The sequence below is a fragment of the Myotis nattereri genome (genome assembly GCF_964212035.1).
Source record: "Myotis nattereri genome assembly, chromosome: 2".
Taxonomy (NCBI): Eukaryota; Metazoa; Chordata; class Mammalia; order Chiroptera; family Vespertilionidae; genus Myotis; species Myotis nattereri.
In genome coordinates this window covers 161,787,772-161,813,963 of record NC_138076.1, presented here as the reverse complement: position 1 = coordinate 161,813,963, position 26,192 = coordinate 161,787,772, and the positions used below count along the sequence as shown (strand labels likewise).

At 38.0% G+C, this 26,192-nt stretch overlaps 1 protein-coding gene across 1 annotated transcript; it reads left to right on the top strand.

The window, feature by feature from the left end:
- Positions 1-10,211: 10,211 nt before the first annotated feature.
- OR10A7 (olfactory receptor family 10 subfamily A member 7) lies at positions 10,212-11,162 on the top strand (the record flags this gene model as incomplete). The annotated part of the gene is made up of 1 exon (XM_081082866.1): positions 10,212-11,162. One exon carries the CDS (start codon positions 10,212-10,214, stop codon positions 11,160-11,162), a length of 951 nt encoding a protein of 316 aa, XP_080938992.1.
- Positions 11,163-26,192: the final 15,030 nt, after the last annotated feature.

Genomic DNA, 26,192 nt, shown 5'->3' with positions numbered 1-26,192 from the left:
TATAGGTTCAGAGCCAGATACCTGTGGAGATAACAGAGAGGGCAGATAATACCTAATGTAATCCAGTCACCTAGCAGAGTCTTGATCACCCCTCAGAAAAAGGAGCTTTCCTAGGATCAGTGGTCTGCCATGAGAACCTACACACTGGATTCCTTTTGCTAAAGCATTCTAAATAGCTGTCCAACTAAAATTGGTGCACTATTTCTTCCTGATTTTGAATTCTGAATATTACGATATTTTTGTTTTATATTTTTGATATTCTTATATACACAGGCTGTTATATAAGTAACATATGAAAGCATTCTAACTGTAAAGAAGTCACATAAAACCTATGTATATATAATTAAAAATAAAGGTGCTATATGCTGGTCTTTCAAATTTCACAGCATTCCTTATGCATTTGGAAAGGAGTATATTTCCAGCCATTTATGTATTCATTTTCATACATATATTTATGCATTTTGATTTGAAAAGAATAAGCCAATAGGCAGCTAAAAACCAGGGAAACCCAAACTAACAGACTCTCCTTTTTACAACCTCAATGTAATGTTACAGGAATTTATGAGTAAGAGAACATACCTACAACCACAGGTAAACTTTCCCTTGCTGGGCTTCTAGACTTACTGCGATTTCAACTTATGACATGGTGACAGAATCAGTAGTATTTGTATTCTGACTAAAGACCGGAGGGATTGCATCCACTGCGTGGCTTAATTATATTTGTCTCAAGAGGAATTTGTTCAGAAACAACAATGAACGTTCAATGTAGAATTGGGTTTTTATTTTTTAATACATTTTCCAGAGGTAATCTATTGCTATTAGTTACATCACATAGGCTTTGATGTGTAAACCTGAAAGTTTCTAAGATATTTTCAATATGTCACCATACTAATTTTTGACTTTATGGATATTTGACTTGATAATCTTCCTTAAGCTCCTCAATGGGCAGTGACGGCTCAGGGCTCTGTAATACCGATAGGCCCAGTACAGTACACAAAGTAGGCTCCACAAACCGCCCAGAGAGCATTCACTTTATTCATTATCTATGATTAAACTGTTAGCAGCATAAATGGGCTTGATAGAGAAATTCTAAATTTTCAGTGGAATTAATGAAAATAATTGATCAAAAATGTGAAAGTTGGTTTTTTGGTTTTTTTTTTTACTGTCTTCAAAAAAACAAACAAAAAACTTTTTCTTTTTCAAGGTTCCTCATTGAAAGGAGAAGGCAGTTTCATTTTATTTTATTTTTTCCTGCTTTATTGAGGTTTAATTGAAAAAAAATCTACACTAATAAAAGAGAAACATGCAAATTGGTGTTACTCTACTACACCCACCAGCCAATCAGAGCGACTATGCAAATTAACCCAACAAATATGGCAGTTAATTTGCATATGCAGGCCCAGAGCGAAGACTGAAGGCTCTGGCTGGAGTGAAGACTGTAGACTGAAGACTGAAGTCTGAAGACTGAAGAGGCTTGGCTTCTCCGCTGCGGCTGGACCAAAAGCCTGGGTCCCGGGTGCTGGAGGAAAACCAGTGTTGGCAGCCAGGGGAAGGAAGGCCTATTGCGCAAATCTTCGTGCAATGAGATTCTAGTTATATATATTCAAAGTATACAACATGATTATTTGATATATGTATACATTGTAAAATGATTACCACAATCAGTTTAATGACCATATCCATCACCTCACATAGTTATTTTTGTGTGTGTATGATATGTAGGCTTAGAATCTTCCTTTTGTTCCTTTTAATTTATCTTTATTATTGAAAGTATTACAGATGTCTTCTCCCTTCTTCCCTCCCCCCCAAATGACTCCCCTCCTCTTCACTCCCGTTCCCTCCCTAGGAGGATCTGCTCTTTTTAGCAAATTTCAAGTATGAAATACAGTATTAATTATAGTCACTATACTGTACATTAGATTCTCAGAACTGATTAATCTTATAACTGAAGGTTGAAACCCTTTGATCAGCATCTCACTATTTCCCTGACTTAGCCCATTCTACTCTGTTTTTATAAATTCAATTTTTTTATATTATAAGTGAAATTATATGTTTTTATGTGACTGGTTACTTCACTTAGTATAATGACCTCCAGATTCATCCATGTTGTCACTTATGGCTGGATTTCCTTTTTATGGCTGAATAATATTCCTTTTTTACATTGGCCTTGGCAATAATTTTTGGATATGACATCAAAAGCACAAGCAACAAAAGCAAAAATAAACAAGTGGGATTACATCAGACAAGAATATTTCTACACAATAAAGAATATGAACAACAAAAGGAAAAGGAAAGTTGTAGAATGGGAGGCAATATTTGCAAACCGTGTATCTAATAAGAGGATAATGTGCAAAATATATAATTCATGTACTTCAATAGCAAAAACCAAATAACCCAGTCAAATAATGGACAGAGAACCTGAATAGATATTTTTCCAAATAAGATATACAATGTACACCAGGTAGGTGAAAAGATGCTCAACATCACTAATCATAGACACATGCAAATCAAAACCACTTTGACATCACCTCACATTGGTTAGGAAAGCTATTAACAACAAGAACGACAACAACAACAACAACAACAAAGACAAGAGATAATAAGTACTGCCAAGGATGTGAAGGGAGGGAATCCTTGTACATTGTTAGTAAGAATATAAACTGGTATAGCCATTATAGAAAACAGCTTGTAAGTTCTTCAGAAAACTGAACTAGAACTTCCATAGGATCCAGCAATTCTACTTCCGGTTATATATCTACAGGAAATAAGATCAGTATCTCAAATAAAGATCTCAAATAAATCTCAAAAATTACAATTGTAATACAAATAAATAATACAAGAATGAATAAATAGTATTACAAAAATAAACTGCTTTGCATACTCATAACTGTAAACCTACTTTTGCCCACCCCTGTATTGTCCTGATTCTCAACTTAATACTGTGATTTGAGCAATAATTAAACTTTCTTTGTGTACTTAATTTCATCTATTTAGTGGTGATATAAATATTTCATGCTTCATTAAGCTATCATAAAAAAGGAGTAAATAAATGTAAAGCATTTAGAATGCTACTCAACTCCATAACTATTAGCTTTATCAAGAACTGAGAATTTTGATCAAGAACTTACGTTACAGATCAGAAAAAGTTTGTCTGCCTAGCACTAGCAGAGCCAAACACTAAATACCATGAATTACAGTGGAGAATTATTGCCTATTTTATTATGAATGGCACCATCCAGGAGAATGGGAAGCTAGTGCTCAAAAGCTCAAACTCCCAGATGGCAGGTAGGTTGCAGTTTACATAAGGCAAAATCACAAGACACTGTGGGTTAGGGGTTCAGAGTCACGTTGGGAGTTGATTGGTTAGAGATGAGGTAAAACTAATGAATAATTTCCGGTCCTGAGGGCAGCTCTGAGTTTTTTTTCAGTGTTCCTCTGCCTGGTCCCATGGGGGTCGGTAGAGAGAGAGAGAGAGAGAGAGAGAGAGAGAGAGAGAGAGAGAATGAATGAGAATTTCTATATAGTTAGGATTTAAAATCAAATAAAATCAAAATCATAATGGACCCTCGATTTAACTTAGAAATTTTTATTATCACGAATTTAGAAGAACTGGTGCTTATCTACTATACCTATCTGTATCTTTTTTGGAAGGAGTCTCTTTTCCCATGAACTGGAAGTACATTATCAGGGGAAAACAAACCTGATTGTCTGTAATATGCTAGATCACAAATTAGATAATAATTTGTTTTAACCCTCCTAATTTTTCTGTGAGACAAGGATATTCACAATTTTGCTTAAAAAGAATGAAATAATAGTCACCTTATTTAAGATCATACATTAAGGGAACGAATAATAGAATATCAATGCACAATCAAGACATTTGTATTTGCAGTTTTTCCAATATCCATTTAATTGTCTGTCTCTCCTGACTGCTTCTGATTATGATTTAATTCATTGCTTAAAGAAAATTCATTAAAGAAAAATTGTATAGTAATTGTTTGTTGAATTATTTATTTAATTCTGTCTGAAGAACAGAGATACAATGGCCAGAGAGCAAAAATTTCTGAATCTGGGGGCTAATTCCAGAAGGTCATAAATGCAAGAAGTTCATGAAAAGTTTGGTGGACCTTGAGGCTTCAGTAGGGCTGAAGATACATATTGCCTGCTGGAATAGCTGAAAGCATTTCCCCAAACCTAAAGATTTTCATATTGCTTGCTGTCTAACAGCTGAAGGCAGTTCCCCCAACCTGACAATGCTTACTGTATACCAAACCTTACCTTTGATATGTATATCTGCTTTGCTTTAGGACAATCCTATCTAATAATAGACAAATAGGGTAATTAACCGTACCTCCGATATGCTTCCCATAGGCTAATCAGGGTGATATGCAAATTAACTGCCAATCAAGATGGCGGCTGGCAGCCACTCAGCTGAAGTGAACATGAGGCTTGGTTGCCCCAGTGATGGAGGAAGCCAAAGTTCCCCGCCTGCCTCAGCTGGGCTCTGAGCTGCACTCTAAGCAACTATGTTGCAATTATAGAAGCTAAACAAACCCCAGATACCTGCTTTCAGCCAGCCAGCTTCGGAGCTGGAGTTGCAACAGTGTTTCAATTATAGAAGACAAACAAACCCCAGATACCTGCTTTCAGCAGTGAGGTCTGAGAGCTCGAGCTGGGCCTCAGAGCTAAAGCTGGCTCTCAGTTCCAGTGACAGCCATAAAAGGTAAATAAATCCCAGAATAAAAGAAAAAAAGGAGAGGTTGGGAGCTTCAGTTGCCCACCAGCCTGAAAACGGCCCTCAGCCCCTCACCCAGACTGGCCAGGCACCCCAGTGGGGACCCGCACCCTGAAGGGGGTGCGACCAGCTGCAAACAGCCATCATCCCCTCATCCAGGCTGTAATCGGGAGTAGAGGAGTAAGTGATATTCATTTAAGAACAGATAATGCAGAAATAACTCCACTGAAATTTTACCTTATCTTCGGGAATTTTCATGACTTTGAAAGATCTTATAAAACTTTCATTTATTTGTTTGCCTCATTTTTTTGGTTACTCAGTTTTATATCCCACATATGAGTGAAATTACATGTGGGATATAAAACTGAAAAAGTTAATTAAATGGATTTTTTTCTGTCTGATTTATTTATTTAGCACCATATTCTCAAGTTTCACCCATGGTTGCAAATGGAAGTATTTCATCTTTTCTTATGGGTGAGTAATATTCCACTATACAAATGTAACCAGTCGCTATGAGGTGCATTGACCACCTCTCGGTCCCTCCCCCAAGCCTGTAGGCTCTGATCGCTGGGTGGCCAACGGGGAACCATGGGAACCAGGGTGGGTGGCAGAGAGGTGCGATTGGGGACTGGTGAGGAAACAGAACGCTAATCTCTTGGTCCCTACCCCAACCCACAGGCTCAGATTGATTGCCTGGCCAACGGGGAACCAGGGTTGGATGGAGGCAGCAGGGTGAGACTGGGGCTGGTGAGTGGGCAAAAGATGGCCTTGATAGCAGGCTAGGCCTAGGGACCCTACCCATGCATGATTTCATGCTCTCTGTCTCTAGTCTATATAATAAAAATCTAAGTGACCATTACGGTGGAACAACCAGAATGATCAGTCGCTATGATGCACACTGACTACCAGGGGACAAACACTTAATGCAGAAGCTGCACCCTGGTGGTCAGTGCACTCCCACAGGGGGAGTGTTGCTCAGCCAGAAGCCAGGCTCACCGCTGGGGAGCGCAGCGGTGATGGCTGGAGCCTCTCGAGCCCTCCTGCCTCCACGGTAGTGATAAGGAGCAGTGAGCAGGTGGGCAGTAAGGAGCAGGGGTCCTGGACTGCAAAAGGGATGTCCAACTGCCCACAGGGAGTGGGCCTAAGCCAGCAGTTGGACATCCCCCAAGGGGTCCCGGACTGCAAGAGGGTGCAGGCCGGGCTGAGGGACTCCCCTCACCCTCAGTGTATAAACTTCATACACTGGGCCTCTAGTATAATCATATTAACCAATGTCACCCCTATAAATTTAATTTATAAAATTATTATATTATAAAAAATTCCAGGGATTAAAAAAAAAGAAAAATTGCTTACTTGTTTATAATACAAATCATGTTAGATAATATAAGGTACTGCTTCTATGGAACAATATATGTACCTTGATACTGTTTACAATGTTCTCATAGTAAAAATAAACCAATAGCCAAACTATTTAAGGTATAAGACAACAATAAAACACATGCCAGTTAACAGTTTAACTTGTGTTTAATAATTTAAAAATATTATTCTTAAAACATATATTTTAAAATAATAAAAAATTATAAATTAATTAAAAATGAAATTCAAAACCATTTGTCTTAAAGGCATGGTATAAATTTCTCTTATCAATACTGGATACAAATATATATCACAAATAATACAAAACTCTTATAAAGAATATTAAAACCTATATTCCTCACAAAGTTTTAGCATATTAATAGTTGTAATCCCAAGGGACTTGACCTATGTGCACAATAGACTTACCACAAAATATCTAATATTGAGAAACACATATTGAATTTTAGTCATTATGACTTAAAAAATATAGACAGTTCCATTAAAATTTCATATTTTCCCTTATGAAATAAAAATAGTTGTCCAATTAACAGTACCAAGTAGTTCCTTCTAATGTCCCAGGGATCATTTCCCCAAGGCCAGTCACACTTTTAAATATTATTACTAAATATATATCAACATTTAGTATCAGGGCAAAGCAGATTAGTCTGCCTAAGGCATTTGCTTAATTCTGAAGATTTGAGATAATCTATAGATCAAAGAACAATTCTTACAAAATATTACTTATCTTTTAAAAATCATTAATCTTCTAATTAAGGAAGAATTATGGGGTTTTATTTGGTAAGATATATCCATATACCAGTATTTCTTTCTGTTTTTTTTTTTAAATAGTTTTATCTGTGTAATTGTGTATAATAAGAACAATTTAAGAAAAATAAATATGAAAACTTGTTTAATTATGGGAAAATGATCAAATTTATGCTTTATTAAAATAAAAATATTATAAGGTTCTTATCTCTCTAGAAAGCATTAGACTGCTGAAGAAAAGTGTATCAGAAAAACAATAGTTGTGATTTAAGAAATGTTTTGGATTATAAACATATACTAGTAGAGTATTTTCAATTCAGATATTGGTGTTATTTGCTCTCCAATTTTCACTAGCTTATATTTATGGTTGTTAGAGTGATGTTTCAATTAGAGAAAGTTAGAGATGATCTTAACTTCACATTGTATTCCAAATACTGGTGATGTAATTGGATTGACCCATAATCATTCTTATGAGAAAACATATCCTTGCAATAAAGCTAGCTGGAATAAGAGGTAAAGTCTATTTTCTCAGAAAATGTTGAAGTTGACTGTTTAATGGGAAGGAAAAAATTATCTGGCCTTATTAGGACATAGCCAACTAAATTAGGACTTAAGTAAATATCATTAAATTATTAAAATTCTATGCAACGTGTAAATTTGTACATTATCTAGAGCTATGTAGTATTCATACAACTCAACCACAGTCTGCAAAGTTTTTAAAAAAACACATCAGTATAATCTGTGGTAGTTATTGCAACATCATTGCTGATGAATCCCCCTTTTTTATATGGGTATACATAAAGTAATCAGTAGGTTTTTTTAGGATATAGATAAACTGAGAAGGATATGTGGAGGTATAATTTGTGACGCTATAAACCCCTAGTTTTACCAAACATTTTTAAATTAAATGTACTCAGACAAGGTAGAAAATGTGCAATACTAGTTATCAGGAAACTGACAATTTTTTTGGATGGCCTTATTATATTTCACATTGAAGACTGTGGTGGCACTGTAGACCTTGGTCACTTCAGGAAGGGCCGACCAGCCATGCCTTCATGCCACATCTGTATCAGAACCCTGAGAAGCAGTGGCGGTTGGAGCATTTTAGGGATACACTAAAAATCGTTAGCCTGAAATATGTTCTCGATACCTTCAGCAACCATCATATTCTTTTTTTTTTTTTCTCAAGGTAAATGATGGATTATTTTTAGAGCCATAACAAGATTAGAATTGTTGTAAAGTGTTTGTAGGCATGATAATGCATACAACTCATTTTATAAGTTTTACTAAATATACCAGGAATAAGAATATTGTTGCTATTACTGATGATGAGGATGGTACTGAAGCAGGTTTTGCAATTGCGGTGAGAGGGTAATGGTCATAATCACTAAAACATCAGTTACCCTAGAGTCGGAGACTTCTAAAGACATGATAACTTGGGATCACCAGAGTGTCCTTTTGCTATTGAGGACATTGGTTTGAGACCTTCTAGCTAGTAAACAAAATAAATAGTTGAGATATTACTAAAGAGCATATTTTTAAGAGTAGGATTGAAATATGGGTCACTTGTTTCAATATGGATCTACAGGCTATGAGTTGCTAATTTTTTACTTTCATAGGGCAAATCTATTTCAAAAATAATTTTGACTATAAAAGTTTCTGAATTAAATTTGAAAATGTATTATAAAGTAATCCATTGATCCAATGTTTACCTAACCCCCACATTTGAAAAAATGAAACATCATTCACCTCAGCTACAGTGTAGCATTATGAATAATTATTTTTTCCATATATGTTTCTGTGATTGCTAATGTTTCATATGCTATTGCTAAGTAAGACTTGTACAGAAAATATTTGTATAATTCTACTTTTATTTAAAATTAATTTAAATAAGGTCTAGTGTTTGAGTTTATAGTAGTTGAATTAGTGCTTTTTGACTGGATTTTTACTGTGTGTACAATAAAAACTGACTGGCCTCCACTTCTGACCATGCAGCTGAGATAACTGAGTCTGTTGAGAATTCAGCAAACTACTGCATAATAATGCTGACTTGGTATCCATTTTGTGTAGCCAAGTGGCCTGCAGGCAGGGATGAGGGGGACTTGCACTTAGAATTAACCCCTCCCTTGAGAACATGCACTAGATAACAGCCTGTAAATGTTAAGTTTCTGACATGACTTCCTCAACTGCCCTTGTGCAAAACCGTCTCCCTTGCTTCCTAGGGTCTTCCCCTACCCCTTATATAAACCCTGGGGAGCATATAAAAACTGCTCTTTTTGCTTAGAATTGACCAATATAGCTTTAGCCAGGGAACTCCAAATTACCTCACTCTGGGACCTTAATAAAGGCATGTGCCCCAGCTATTGTCCCACACCCTGCCTTGACTTCCCCATTTAGCCCCTTGAGGTGTTCCATGTAGCTCCTCCAAGACCTGTGCATAATAAGTTCTGTCTCAGTTTCTCTTGTGGTCTTTTGTTGAACCATGGTTTACCATCCTACACTCTTGGGCTCTAACTAATACATGTTAATCTAACAGTCACAACACAATGGGAAGCAGAACTATTTTGATGGGTGGAAATTGAGATGAGTATTACAAGGAAGACTTCTCTTTTTTGGGTCATATGTGTTCAAAGTTGTTCTTTTTAAAGCCCAACTCAAATGATATGACCATATGCATAATAAGAAATGGGCAACTTATGGTCAAATTATGGTTCAAGAGACAATATCAAAAATCCCATAAATTTTCAGGTTAATGAAGACAAAAAAAGCACCAAAATCATTATATATGTTTACTTGTTTGCTTCTCTTTACTTACTGTTTCTCTCATATGTACATATATGTGTGTGCATGTTTATGTATATATGTATGTATATAGTGGATGATGGTATTAAGTATAACCCATTCAATAAAAACTTTTAACTCATATAATCAAGCATTAGAAAAGTCAAACCATCCTATAATTTATCTTTTTGCACCCTGGATTTATCTTTCATATAATAGTTTAAAATAAAATAATATAATAAAAGTAGTAGATGATTCTATTTTGATTATTTTCTAACTCTTTCTACTTAATTCTGAAAAATAGCATGGCTCTGATGAAGAATATGCTCTGTAAACCATGACCCCTGTTGAGAGAAAAACTCATGTAGGTGATAAGCAATTAGTAGTACTCATGCAAAGTATTTCTTTTTCAGTGATTTTTATCTTATTGTAAACATTCTCTCTGCTTCAAAGAAATAGAATGGTAAGGCATCTGAAAACAGAGATATATGTATGGACTTTATTGATATTTTTGAAATTATGTCTACATATCTTTTGGTGCATATACTTTGATTCTTAGAAACTAGTTTAAGACATGATTTGTGAAAATCACACCAGAGTTGCTGAATTTATTCTTCTCGGTTTTACAAACAACCCTGAGAAGCAAATTTCTCTCTTTGTTTTGTTCCTGGTCATCTACACGGTCACTTTTTTGGGAAATTTCCTTATTGTCACGGTTACCAGTGTGGATCCTGCTCTTCGAACACCCATGTACTTTTTTCTTCGAAACCTATCACTTCTTGAAGTCTGTTTCACCTTGGTCATGATGCCGAAGATGCTGGTAGACCTGGTGTCCTCAAGGAAAATCATCTCTTTTGTAGGCTGTGGTACCCAGATGTACTTCTTCTTCTTCTTTGGTAGCTCTGAATGTTTCCTCCTTTCTATGATGGCTTATGATCGCTTTGTGGCCATCTGTAACCCTCTTCGTTATTCAGTCATAATGAATAGGTCTTTATGCTTGTGGATGGCTGTAGGCTGTTGGATGTCTGGTGTTCCTGTCTCTATGCTACAGACAGCTTGGATGATGGCCCTTCCTTTCTGTGGGCCAAACACGATAGACCACTTTTTTTGTGATGGTCCCTCAGTGCTGAAACTAGTCACTCAGGATACAACCGTATATGAAATGCAAGCACTTGCTTCCACACTACTATTTATTATGCTTCCATTTTCCCTCATTTTGGTCTCCTACATCCGTATTATCTCAACCATCGTAAGTATGCCCTCAGCAACTGGTCGCCAGAAGGCATTCTCCACTTGTTTATCACATATTATTGTGGTATCCCTTTTCTATGGAACAGCCAGCTTGACTTACCTACGGCCCAAATCCAAACAATCCCCGGAGAGCAAGAAATTAGTGTCATTGTCCTACACTGTCATCACTCCTATGCTAAACCCCATCATCTACAGCCTAAGGAACAATGAAGTGAAGGGGGCAGTTAAGAGGACATTCACTAGAAAAGTCTTGCGGAAGTTAAATATGTTTTGAGTTATCTTTTGGTGTAGTGCTGTTTCTAAACAAAGTAAGGGCAGAAGAACCCATAAACAAAAGCTTAAAAGGAGGGGAATGTTTGCTGTTATTTTGTCAGTGCCACTGTGATGGGTGGATCACCGTGCCCAGTCATAGTCCCAGAAAGAAATAGATGGTAGTCTCAAATTGGGATAATTGAGATAATCTTTATGAGGGGACAATGTATAAATTGGGGGACAGGTTTAGATAATTGTCACACAATTAATATGATGGAAATTCCATTTCTTGATCTCAAGGGGCAAGGTGAAGGAGTTGTAAGTGGAACCTGGATAATGTTAAAATTATAAGAAAAAGCCATCTACCAGGAGCTCTGTTCATTAGTAAAGGAAGACAATCATGCCAGCTTTATTCTACTTTCTCTTAAATCTATTGCTAGTGCCTGCTCTTGATCAAACCAAATCTGATACAAAAGGCAAGAATGTCTGTGAATGAATTATAAAAAGGTCAGCCTTCTGGGGCACAGATCAAGATGGAAAAAGTTATGAAGGGTACATGAAAATAACCACCACAAACCACTATATATTTTGCAGCTCATATGGTGCAAAGGTCAATTATGTAATGTGTTGTAAGTGACTTTTAAAAGATATATTGAAAGGTGAAGCTTTGTATTTGGCAAGAATTCATGGTGCAAATTCTTTATATGGTTGCTTGTGTAAATGAGGTTATTAATAAAATTGCCTTAGTATTAATGTTTGGTGACATGATTCTAGTCCTCTTTGATCACTGGCTAAATCAGCTATTAGTTTATATTCATCAGCTCTTACTTCTTAGAATTTAAACAACAAACATTTTCTTGACACTATAGGAAAAGCAATAGAGTAATGATAGTAACCAACAGTTTTTATGGAGGCACTGTCTTTAAAAAATAGCTTTGTAATGACTCAAGAGATAGATCTTATTATAAATTTATTTTTCATAAAAGACAAATTATGATCAGAATGTTTAACTTGACAAGGTAAAGAGTTGAGAGGTGACCACAAGAATTTGAATTTAGGCCCTAATGAATTTGAAATCCAATATTTTAACCTCTTAAAAATATCTAGTCATATTTTCATTATGGTAAAGCACCACTTATATGGGAATTTGGTTTTTAAGGCCTTAAAGGACCTTAAAACAACAGAAAAGACAAAATGACATTGAATCAAGTTTAATTTTGGAAAATCTTATTTTTAGTAGCATAAGGATATATTGGCTTGAATATGCAACTTACATATAACTAGATGCCCAGTGCATGAATTTGTGCATGGATAGTGTCCAGCTGGCCCGCTCTGATGAGGGCCCATCGAGGTAGGACCGGCTGAGGGGAGGAGATGTGGGAGGAGCTGTGGGAGGGTTCCAGGGCATGTCCAGCTCATCTTGCTCAGTCCTAATCACCTGGACCCCAGCAGCAAACTAACCTACCAGTCAGAGCGTCTGCCCCCTAGTGGTCAGTGCACATCATAGTGACTGGTCGACTGTCTGCCCCCTGGTGGTCAGTGCACATCATAGTGAGTGGTTGAGCAGCCTTAGCATATCATTAGCATATTATACTTTGATTGGTTGAATGGATAACCAGACAACTGTACATAGCATATTAGGTTTTTATTATATAGGACTAGAGGTCTAATGCACAAAAATTCATGCAAGAGTAGACCTTCCTTCTGTCGGCTGCCAGCATTGGCTTCCCTCTGGCACCCAGAACCCAGGCTGCTTCCATCCTCCAGCCACTGTCAGGCACCCGGTACTTGGGCTGGCTTCCCTCTGGCCCCAGCTTCATCAGGAAGGATGTCCAGAATGAAGTCCAGAAGACATCCAGTCTAATTAGCATATTACCCTTTTGTTATTATAGGTGACTAGAGACCCAGTGCATGAAGATTCATGCACTGAAGGGGGGGTCCCTCAGCCCGGCCTGCCCCCTCTCACAGTCTGGGAGCCCTTAGGGGCAGGAGGCGACCCAGTGATCAGGGGAAAGCAATGCCCCATTACACCTCTGCTACTGCCACTGCCGGCAGCGAAAGCCTTGGCTGGCCCTGGTTACCTAAGCCTCGGGCAGCCCTGGGCAGCTGGGCAGCTGGCATCTGAGGCTTGCCTGCACCTCAGGCCAGGCCTGGGTGGCTAAGGGGCTTAGAGGCCTGGGGAACTTCAGAGGCAGGCATGTGGAGCAGCTGGGCCCACCTGGGGTTGGACCCAGCCTTGCCATGCGCCTGCCACCCCAGTGGGGCTGAGAGGACTGGGCACCACCATCTTGTGGCTGTGGGCACCGTCATCTTTGAGGGTGTGACTGTCAATTAGCATATTCCCTCCTTATTGGCTGTGGTGCCTCCATCTTTGCGATGGCATGAGGGTCAATTAGAATATTCCCTCTTTATTAAATAGAATATTTGTTATAAGTTTTCATTAGCCAATGTTTATCTTAATTGTACAGATTTTATTTAAATCATAACCACCCTCCAACATTGTTTGTCAATTTTCAGGAAAATTTTTAAAAAATCACAACTTGTGATGACTATTTTAATTTAATTATGATTTCTTAAGGTTTATATCCATTGATTGGAATTTGGGATTAAACTATGTGTTTCTGTAAATATTTTTATAATGGCTATTTACTAATTAATGTTTTAAAATTAAATTTATTGGGGTGACATTGGTTAATAAGATCATTTAGGTTTCACATGTACATTTCCATGATACAAGATCTGTATATTGTATTGTGTGCCCTCCACCCAAAGTCAAATCATCATCTGTCACCATATATTTGTCCCTATTCGCACTTCTTTCTACTTCCAGGCAGATTAAAGTTACAGCACCTGTCTCTCTGGTACTTCAGTTAGTCTATGAAATATCACTTCACATTATATCTAATAGAATGACTATCAATGGTCTCTGAATTCTGAACCCCAGATAGTGCAATAAAGCTGTTTTTTTAAATTAGGTCTTAACAAAGTAACACAGCTTCTTAAATACAGTACAACTTATTTCTTAAGAGAGCTTCTATTTGAAATGCTCTAGTTAGGTAAGCTGAATAATAAATAAGATATAAAAATATGACCTCTATTTTGTTGACTAGTCACTAAATTACAGGCACTGGTAGGTGTTTTATATATGTAATTCTGAGAACTACAGTATAATATATAATTATTATTAGCATTATGCATAGGAGCAAAATACTTAGTTTTCATTACTTCAATTGAGGAGTAATTAATTATGTAATGATTAGTAAAGGATTTCTAGTAGTATTGATTAGAAGCAATGATTAATAATAGAGAAAAATAATACATGAAAATAGATCAAGATAAATGGAGAAATGAACAAAATTAATATTTTTCCTAATATATGCTTAAGTTGGAATCTTAAAGAAAACAATTAAAAAGTTTATCCTAGAAATGTTAGGTATAAGTACCTATAATTGAATATGCAAGTGTTAAATGATAATGTCAAAGGAATATGGGTAGGAGAGAACCAAGATGGCAGTGTAGGTAAATGCCTCTACTCACTGCCTCCCACAGCCACATCAAAATTACACATAAAATACAGAACAACCTTCATATAGAACCACCTGAAAGCTGAATGAATAGAAGTCCTACAACTAGAGAAGTAAAGAAGAAAGCACATTGAGACTAGTAGGAGGGATAGGAGGCTGGACCAGTACCCATGTGTGCCACTTTTTTAATCAGGAGGGAGATCTTCTTTGCAGAGGACCCCTGTGAGGAGCAAGGGGACCCAGTCCAACATCAGACCCCCAGCCCAGGGTCCCAGAGCTTGGAAAAGAAGATCCTGCAACTATGAGCTATTAAAAAACAGTGGGAATTGAGGCTTGTTGACATGTAGGCTGCTGGAGACCCAGCTGTTCCTTTTAAAAGACAGGTGCAAGACTGAGCTTACAAGGTCCTGCTTCCCCTGGGCTCTAGCACCAGGGTGAGATTCTGGGGGACACAGACACACATGAGGAGGAACTGGATTGTCTGGCATTGGGGCAGGAACTTGGGGGCAGCTTCCTCCCAAAAAGAGGTGCTTGTAGGGGTCATTGTTCCTATGCCAAGACCTCCCAGGTTGCAGAGCTGATGGGCAGCCAGTGTGCAGTGGCTTTTGCATATGAATGGCTTGCCCTTGCTCAGGATTCAGACTTTGCTAAAATCTCTCAAACAAACTGCAGCTGGGTCAGAGAGCCCCAAACCTATCAATAAAAGGCCAAGTCCCAGCACCAGCATCAGCCTGCCTTGTTTCACAGCTGGGCCTTGTCTGGGCACTTACAAACCTGATACAAATAGGAGGAATCTACACATCTCTCTGTATCTCCTGCTGGGTGACCCCAGGCAGTGGCTGACTTTGTACCTTGCTGGAGATCGAAGAGCCAGTGCACCCGGTAGTCAGCTTCAGACTGTGAATGCTGCATCCATTTGCGGCTAGGGGTCAGGATCTGAAGAAGGGGCTGTGCACAAATGAATATACTAGACAAGAAATATGAATTTAGAAGGCATAGGGGGCCAGATGGAAAACTTCCCTCTAGTGGAGAAGCACTCTCAAAACTCAGTCTGGTATGCTTTTTATTCACCTGAATACAACATTTGCCTTTTAGAAATGCAAAAAGGCATATCAAAGGTAAAGTTTGATAACAGTAAAAGGATTATCAGGTTAAGAAATTGCCTTGAGCCATTTGGCCAACAGCAGGGCAATATGCTGATTTTCAGCCTTGCTGAATATTGCATTAATATGCTAACTACTATTGGTCTTAGCCTCTGATATTTCCCCTTTTTTGTGTTCTTAATAAATTTAGAAAGGTGTATGCCATTTGCAGGGCTTGAGTCCTTTTAAGACTTTTCATTCTGCATTTGCAGACTAGATTTAAACATATAGGAATAAGAATTAGACAGATAATAGTGGTTATGCTGAAAAGCAAATGTAGAGAGATTCAATGAAAAGGATTGAGTTCTTTCATGTCCTTTTTAAAAATTGTTGTCAGGCATTTAAGGAATTTGTCTGTAGTAGGTTTCTTTCTGTGCTGTCTATTCTTTATGGGTCCCCTTCCCAATCACTGTCCCTTGAGACATGACAGCAATGATATTCGAGTTCTGGATGGTGGACAAACGGTGGGCAATGACAATGCAGGTCCGACCTTCTTTGGCTTTGTCCAGGGCAACGTGCACCATCACACAACTGGTGACTGCTAGCATGGCAAGGCTTCTTTACCATCTTCCAGGTCATTTCTAGACTCTTTCTCCTTTGTCTTGATCTCCCATTCCTTATCTTCAGCGTGTTGTTTGGGGCTACTGCTATCTGTGGCAGGAGTAGTCGATTGTCTGCAGCCACAGGTACAGGGTGAGGCCTTGCAGGAATCCACACAGGCTTGGAGGAGTTTTCTGAAAATACACAAGCATATCCTCGACCAAAAGTTAATAAAGGGACCCTTCCATATTCCAGACTTGGGATCTCTCCATTTAACCAGACCATTTTCCTTTGGCTTATTATGACACCAGTGTAATTGCATGGGTGTCTTGCCATCAGCATTACAAGTGAAAAAATTTAAATTAATTAAGGCTTGATGGAGTTTACTTAGAGGAGATTTCTCCACTATTCTCCCTTTTTGTTTTTCAAGTTGGGTTTTTAGCCACTGATGCTGGCGTTCTATAATTGCCTGTCCTTGGGAATTGTATGTATTCCCACAATGTGCTGAATTTTCCACTTTTTACAAAATTGCTGGAAATCACACCTGCTTAAATAGTATAAATAGACTTTGGTTAATGAGTCATTTTAACTGAGTAGTTGCAATCCTGTTTACCAGGCCAGCAGCATAGGCAGATCAGAAATAATATTAAGAGGCTTTTTGGAAATTCTGCAATGCAGCCTTGATGGCTTCTATTTCAGTTCTTTGCACAGAAGTGTGACTAGTTTGTATGACTTGATCTGAATTCATTGTATGATAAGTAGCTTTACCATTAGATGAATTATCAGTAAAAACAGTTAATGCTCCAGGAATAGGTCCCTGCCTAGTATTTTTTGATATAATAATAGGGGTGTAATATAAAAACTGCAACAATTTGTTTTTTAGTAGGTGACAACTAAATTTCCCTGCATATTCACTTATTTCAATTTGCCAATTAAAACCAGTCTGAAATAAGGTTTATTTTCTAACTTCATTTGTCCTTGGGTGACACTAATTAGGTTTCTGCTATCAGTCTTTTTGAGTATATTGACTTACGCTTTGTTTAGGGAGGCAAAATGCAAATAATTTACTTTTATGTGTCCTTGATTTAGGGAAAATAGGATTTACTAGATGGCCCCAAACTGCTTGGCATTTATATATATACTAGAGGCCCGGTGCACAAAAAATTGTGCACTCGGCGGGGAAAGGGGGGTCCCTCAGCCCGGCCTGTGCCCTCTCGCAGTCTGGGACCCCTCGGGAGATAACGCCCTGCTGGCTTAGGTCTGCTCCCGGGTGGCAGAGGGCAGGCCCAATCCCTAGGTGCAGCCCCTGGTCAGGCTCATAGCAGGGCTGATTGGGGAGTTGGGGTGCCGCCCCCTGTCATGCACAGAGCAAGGCGGATCGGGAGGTTGCGATGCCACCCTCAGTCACACTCAGGGTAGGGCCAATTGGGGGGTTGGGACACCGCCCCCTGTCACACTCAAGGCAGGGTCGATGGGGAGGTTGCAGCACCACCACCTGTCACGCACAGAGCAGGGCCAATCAGGGAATTGGGGCGCTGCCCCCTGTCACTCACAGAGCAGGGCCCAACAGGGGGTTGAGGAGCTCCCCCCTGTCACTCACAGAGTAGGGCCGATAGGGGCGTTGGGGCACCGCCCTCTATCACCCACAGAGCAGGGCCAATCAGGGGGTTGGGGCGCCACCACTCTCACACTCAGGGCAGGGCCGATGGGGAGGTTATGGCTCTACCCTGGGTGAGAGGCCCGCGGCGGGGGGGGGGGCCCGGGGGGGCTCTGCACCCTGTCACACACAGAGCCGAAGGGCGATCAGGGGGTTGGGGAGCTCCTCCCATATCAGGCACAGAGCAGGGCTGATCAGGAGTTTGGGGTGCCTTCCCCATCACGAACAGAGCAGGGCCGATAGGGAGGTTGTGGCCCCGCCCCCTGTCACACACAGAGCCGCAGGGTGATCAGGGGGTTTGGGCACTGCCTCCTGTCACAATGATCCCGGTGCTGGGAGGCATATTACCCTTTTACTATATAGGATAGAGGCCTGGTGCATGGGTGGGGCTGGCTGGTTTGCCCTGAAGGGTGTCCTGGATCAGGGTGGATGAGGGGATGCCTGGGGTGCCTGGCCTGCCTGGATGAGGGGATGATGGCTGTTTGCAGCTGGTCACACACCCTTCAGGGTGGGGGTCCCCACTGGGGTGCCTGGCCAGTCTGGGTGAGGGGCTGAGGGCTGTTTTCAGGATGGTGGGTGACCAGCCAGCTCCTTTTTTTCTTTCTTTTTTTTAATTCTGGGCCAGCTTTAGCTCTGGCTCCAGCTCTGAGGCCTCTGCTGCTGAAAGCAGTTATCTGGTTTGTTTGGTTTCTATAATCGAAACAATGTATAACTCCAGCTCTGAGATCCCGGCGGGCCGACAGCAGGTTTCTGGGGTTTTGTTTAGCTTCTATATTTGTAACAATGTTTCAAACTGCAAGCTCAGTGGCCAGCAAGGCAGGCGGGGAACGTTGGAGTCCTCCTTCACTGAAGCAAGCAAGCCTCATGTTCGCTTCCAGCTGCCTGGCTGCTGGCCGCCATCTTGGCTGGCAGTTAATTTGCATATCGCCCTGATTAGCCAATGGGAAGGGTAGCAGTCGTACGCTAATTACCATGTTTCTCTTTTATTAGATAGGACTAGAGGCCTGTTGCAGGAAGAGATTCATGCAATAGGCCTTCCCTTCCCTTGGTGGGAGGCTGGACCAGTACCCATGTGTGCCACTTTTTTAATCAGGAGGGAGATCTTCTCTGCAAAGGCCCCTTGTGAGGAGCAAGGGGACCCAGTCCAACATCAGACCCCCAGCCCAGGGTCCCAGAGCTTGGAAAAGAAGATCCTGCGACTATGAGCTATAAAAAGCAGTGGGAATTGAGGCTTGTTGACATGTAGGCAGCTGGAGACCCAGCTGTTCCTTTTAAAAGACAGGCGCAACTTACTGACTTTCTGTGGTTTTAATGTTGAAATACTATTTTATTTTATTTTCCTCATAAAAACAGGAGTGCCCCGGGACCTGGGGGTCAACCTTGGAATGTGGTCCATTATTATTCAAGAACTACCCATTATTATGGAAATACTAATCTTGTTGCCCAAACCTGGCCTGTATATTTTCCTTGTGTCATTTTTGCATTTTTTAAAGAAAACCAGACCTGGGTTTATTCTATAGCATCGTGAAGAGATAGGGCTCAGACCAAGAGGCCACCCAAAATTGGGCAGGGGATGTCTTCTCTTAAACTAGCCTTTTTCTCTTCATGGGTACAGAAATCCCAGATGCATCCCTAAATTGTGAGAAATGTCTCATTTATTCAAATTTCAAATGGCAGACTGGGAAATAAAAACATGGCGAACATGAGACTTTTAATAACACTCCCAGGAGTGGGCGTCCATTTTACAAAATCACTAAAAGACTAGTAAATTAATGGTCTGGGGCCTTTTTTAGTTACTTCCCTTTGCCTAAGGAATTTTCCTAGAACCTGTGTTATCAGCCACGTGCACCACTTATATTCTTCCTCCCCATCCCCACATTCTGTTTGCTCTGGGGAAATTTTGTAATGGTCTGGCCATCTACTGTTTCTTTTCTATTAAATTAAATTAAAGGCATGCTTAATAAACTAACAATAAACACATTAAACAAAACAAAAAGGACAGATAAAACAATAATCAACAGATAAGCACCTGTAAAGCATAGACAAGACTTACTAAAGCAGAGTTCTTTTCATGGATCTTTCAGATATTTTATATTGCCTGGACTTACAGGCAGAATGCAGCCTAGTTCTCAGCCTATTGTTCACAGATTTATCATATTCTGCTCTCCATAGCATTGACTGGCGTCTAAAGTTATTTTTGCTAAAATCTGCCTGTCCCAAGTTGTCTTATGGTAATTTTCAGACAATGCATTAAAGAGTCCTTTTGTAAAAAGTCCTTTTGTTAGCCCTATTTTATCTAGCTGTTGAGCCTTTCCACACTAGAGGCGGAGGATCTGGGGCCTTAGGTATACAGACTTGTGATCCCAAATACGAATTGGGCATAATGCAATTCAAACAAGAACCCACATATTTAAAGACAACAAGAGCACTTGTCTTCCTTGAGCCTGATTTAAGAAAGTACCTTTTGACACCTTAATTCCTTTATCCTTGAGCATGCAAGCTAAAAATTTACAATGATGTTTTTGCCTTTTTCTCAAATTCTTCCCCATTATAGCCTGACTGAAGTAAAAGACATTCCTCGTCCACTTAAGGTTTGTGAATACGAGCTGGGCTGGGCTTTGTGCATGAGAAATTTCCCCACCTTTTTGGTGAACATCCACCTTTCCAGTGAATTTCCTTTTTTCTTCTTTTTTTAATTTTTATTTATGTATTGATTAAGGTATTATATATGTGTACTTATCTCCCCATTGCCCCCTCCCCCACACCTCCCACTCATGTCCTCACCTCCCTGGTGTCTATGTCCGTTGGTTATGCTTATACGCATGTATATGAGTCTTTTGGTTGACTTCTACCCCTTACTCCTATCCTCCCCTACCTTGCCTCTGAGGTTTGAGCATCTGATTGATGCTTCTCTGTCTCTGGATCTGTTTCTGTTCATCAGTTTATGTTGCTCATTATAATCTGCAAATGAGTGAGATCATGTGATATTTATTTTTCTCTGACTGACTTATTTTGCTTAGCATAATGCTCTCTAGGTCCATCCATGCAGTTGCAAATGGTAGGAGTTCTGTCCTGTTTACAGCAGGGTAGCATTCCATTGTGTAGATGTACCACAGTTTTCTAATCCACTCACTGCTGATGGGCACTTAGGCTGTTTCCAAATCTTAGCTATTGTAAATTGTGCTGCTATGAACATAGTGGTGCATATATCCTTTCTGATTGGTGTTTCTAATTCTTGGGATATATTCCCAGAAGTGGGATTACTGGTCAAATAAGAGTTCCATTTTTAACTTTTTGAGGAATCTCCATACTGTTTTCCACAGTGGCTGCACCAGTCTGCATTCCCACCAGCAGTGCACAAGTGTTCCTTTTTTACACATCCTCGCCAGCACTTGTTATTTGTTGATTTGTTGATGATAGCCATCCTGACAGGTGTGAGATGGTATTTCATTGTAATTTTGATTTGCATCTCTCAGATGATTAGTGATTTTGAGCATGTTTTCATATGTCTCTTGGCCTTCAGTATGTCCTCTTTCGAAAAGTGTCAATTTAGATCCTTTGCCCATTTTTTGATTGGATTGTTCATCTTCCTTTTGTTAAGTTGTTTAAGTTTCTGTGAATTTTGATTAACCCCTTATCTGAAATAGCATTGGCAAATATGTTCTCCCATGCAGTGGCTTTCTTGTTGTTTTGTTGATGGTTTCTTTTGCTGAGCAGAGCTTTTTATTTTGATGTAGTCTCATTTGTTTTTTTTTCTTCTTAGTTTCCATTGCCCTAGGAGCTATGTTGGTAAAGATATTGTTACTATAGATGTCTGATAGTTTTCTGCCTATGAAGTATTCTAAGATTTTTATGGTTTCCCATCATATATTTAAGTCCTTTAGCCATTTTGAGTTTGTTTTTGTGTATTGTGTAAGTTGGTGATCTAGTTGCATTTTTTTTGCATGTATCTGACCAAATTTCCCAGCACCATTTATTAAAGAGACTGTCTTGACTTCATTGTATGCTCTTGCCTCCTTTATCAAATATTAAGTGAGCATAATGGCTTGGATCGATTCTAGGTTCTCTGTTCTGTTCCCCTGGTCTATATGTCTATTCTTGTGCCAGTACCAGGCAGTTTTGAGAACCGTGGCTTTGTAATATAGCTTGATACCTGGTATTATGATCCCTCCAACTTTGTACTTTCTCAGGATTGCTGTGGCTATTCAGGGTCTTTTTTTAATTCCAGATGAATTTTTGGAATTGTTCTAGGTCTTTTAAATATTCCATTGATATTTTAATGGGGATTGCATTGAATCTGTAGATTGCTTTGAGTAGTATGAGCATTTTAATAATGTTGATTCTACCGGTCCATGAACATGGTATGTCCTTCCATTTGTTTATGTCTTCCTCTATCTCTTTTTTTCAATGTCCTGTAGTTTTCTGAGTACAGGTCTTTTACCTCCTTAGTTAAGTTTATTCCTAGGTATCTTACTTTTTTTGGTGCAAAAACATTGGTAAGTTTATGTTATTTTAAAAGGTAGAAAGCTCTCAGCTAAAATCTGCTTTACATTAGTCTTTTATAAAGACTAATAAAAAGAGAAAAAGATAGGATTAACAAAGAAGAATGAGTTACCATATGGTGAGTATAACTTAATGTAAACTAAATACATTTAAAAAATTACAAACAGAGGACAGCAGTATTAAAATATAGTCTTTCTGTTTTTTTTCCTTTGTATTTCTACATTGATAAATGCAGTACACTATTCTTTTGAAAAGTCTGGATTAAGAGAAAACAAATTCAAAGATCTTAATTGAGTTCATGATATTTTGAGTAAAAATTAATGAATTAATTATTATAGGCTTTTACTGATGATTAGCAAAACATTTGGTGTGGGTGGCAACAGACCTCAAAATAATAGGTATCTTATAGAGCCTTTCCCTCTATAATTCTCATTCTTTAATATTTTTAATCAGTAAATGCTCTTGAGACAAGTGGCACTGTGTATAAAAAGGATTCCACTTCTTGTAATCTTAAGAACCACAAAACAAGCAATTAGGCTTCTTATTGAAGGACAGAAACTTCTCAAAATAAAGAACATGTCTGAAATCTCTTTTTATATTTCATTTTTATACTTTAAAATGATAAATATATTCATTTTGTGCATAATCCTAAAAAATATGTTCTAAGTGAAATATTACATAAGTTGGTGAGCACTGACTGTTTTAAAAACCATGAGAAAAAAAATGAAATTAGATAAGTTTTTTTGTTATGTTAAAAATCTTTGAGTTTACATATTCTCAGTGTGTGTTGCTGGAGTCAATGTATATTTAGAAGAGAATGTAAGAGAAAACTATGGGTTAAAGCAAAAAAAACCAAAACGATGGCATGGAGACCTTCAGAAATTGCTTCTATTCTGGGACTCACATTAAATGAAAAGAGGTAGGAATTAAATTGCTACTAAACACATTAAGGCTTAGAAAAATTTGTGGTCTTGTTTTAATTATAAGAACTTTTTCATGAAACTCTAAAAATTGATTTGTATTAAATTCACTGAAATAGTATGGCATGAAGTGAGGACTAATGTTTTACAAAGCTATTTTGATAGTTATACTGAAAGAATCAACTGTGCTATCTTAATAGGAAATCTTTAAATCTTTCATTTTGTTGGAACCAAACTTTGAATAGATATCCTTCATAGTATCCAACAGAATCAGAGAAATGCTCTTTATTAAATAAATATATTTTCTCTAGATAATTATAACAGCATATGAATTTATAACAGCATGGTCATTGAATATTGTGAATTATGGATAACTCTTGAACTTGGGAAATTATTGTTTCATATTTGTGAATCAGTCACATTGAATTATATAGAAATTTAACATTTCATATCATAAAGGAATCTCTTACTTCTTATCTATAAACTTCAAAAACAGTTACAGAAACCCTGAGACTATAAGGGGGCTTAGAAACCATGACTGTTTTACTGTTATCTAGCTAGAACTTATTGTATTTGGAAGAAAAATAATGTTGCCTAATAGTTTGTAACATTTATTTATTTAGAATCTTGTAATTTAAATTTAGGCTAGACAGTACCCAAATATGAACTTACTTCTGACTTTACACTTTGATACTCCATATAACACATATTATTGACTGATGTTTTCCTTTGATTTTCACTTTTAAAAATAGAATAACCTTGGATTTAAAAAACATTTCACTAGTTAGTATGACTTTTACTTATATGGCTAGAATATTCACATTTTTAGAAAAATGATTCATTGAAGAAAATGGTGAAGGAAAGAAAAGAGAAGTAAAAGGGAGAAGGAAAAAAAATTAGTGGTAATTATTTATAATGTATGGGGGGTACTTTTCTTCAAGTCTTTTAGGCTCTTCTGGCTGGTCTAATAATTACATTTATATTAGACAGATTAATAGGAGGAAACCCAAATATAATTTTGTATGTACAGGGCTCCATAGGAATGAGGCCCATAGGCAGTCTGGTAACTGATGCTTATATGCTGTCCTGAACTAGAAGAACAGGATAAGGTTTTGGGACTTCAAAGGAAAGGAAGACAATTCATAGAAAGATGGGAAGATTAAATGTTTAGTAAACAAATGTTTTCTATGTCATGCAGAGACAAAGGGACACAGAGAGGAGTGGAGGAAACAGGTCTTGCCCCTAGTCCACTGCACCCAGCTCATATTCTTTGCAGTTATCTTCTGGTAATAGCTTTCTTCCTAGCATACATCTTTTATCTGAATTCCTTTTAGATAGTTAATGGGGAGGTAAAAAGAAAAAGTTCCCAAGTCTTCTGTTCTTAAAAATAATCAGCCTAAAATAATGCTCATGCCAAAGAGACATAGTTTAGGGCAGTGAATTTTGTTCCCCTTCAATAATCATTGGAAACACTTGTACATTGTTATGACAACCAAACTGGAATATATAAAATGCAATAAGGTTAAAATACAATTTAATATGACACAATATTTTTCTTAAAAAAGTATTCTCATTCTTTAGAAAAATTTAGTGAAAGACTTTTGAGGTGATGAATGTAAGGGCATAGGCTGGTCTGGAAGAAGACAGAAAAACAAGAAAAAAAAATTCCCGTAATTTTGAATTGGCATGTGCTGAACCAGGAAGAGAATGAACATTGAAAATAGAGAAGAAGCTATGATGGCAACAGAGGAAGTAATGGACTAATATAACTACCAGACATGCCTAACTTATATTTTATTTTTTTAAGTAGCTAATTTTTTAGAATCCTCCTCTGTCACTGCAGATATTAAGTGTGCTACTTAAACAATACAAATATCATACATGAGGATACACATTATATCTGCTTGGGTGTATATCAGGGGAAAGAAGCAACCAGGGTAAGTGAGATGAATTAAATTCAAGTCTCAGAAACAATGGAGGAAGCTAAACTAAAAGTAGTTATAAGGATTTAAGTCTTAAATTTTCAGAAGTTTGATGAAAGTATTGAATTCCCACTGCTAATGGGCTAGAAATATTTAGGTCACTTTTATGTTAATTTTAAGAGTAAGAGATTCCTTAGCTGCAATCGGACTTACAGAATTACAAAGTTACCATAAAGTAGTAAACACAGAAAAAAAAAATGTTTGGCAAAGAAGGTGTCTTATTTCTCTGTAAAATGATGAAGATCATGAAACTTTACTTGCTGCAGAGCAACGGGCTTCTCTGAAGATCTCTTGCGGTTCTGTGTAGCTTTAAGATTTATGACCCAAGGAGATAGTTTCATACTTGTATAGTTTTATATTTTTATAAATAAAACCAGAAATGATTCTTTTAATTAAAATAAATAAAAGAAAAATGGGTCACAGGTTGGTGTAAAATAATTATGTAAAATAAATAGATTGTGAAAAATTGCAAACACAAAATAGTTAAAATATTATAGATTTTTGTTATTCGTATTTACTTTAATATGACCTTATCAATATAATATGTGATATTTTTGAAATTCCTGGATTTACAACCCTTTATAAAAGAAAATAGAGTTCTATTTAGCTAAGAAATTAAAAAAAAATACGAGTGAGTTTTGATAGGCTGTTACTGCTGATTAACAGGACAGAGAAGGGAGTTGGATATGGGAAGCAATATGTTTATGGAGCATCTTAAGCAAATAGTCATCTCATGCAGCCTTTTTCCCTTTAATTTTCATTTCTTCTTTAATAGAAAACCGCT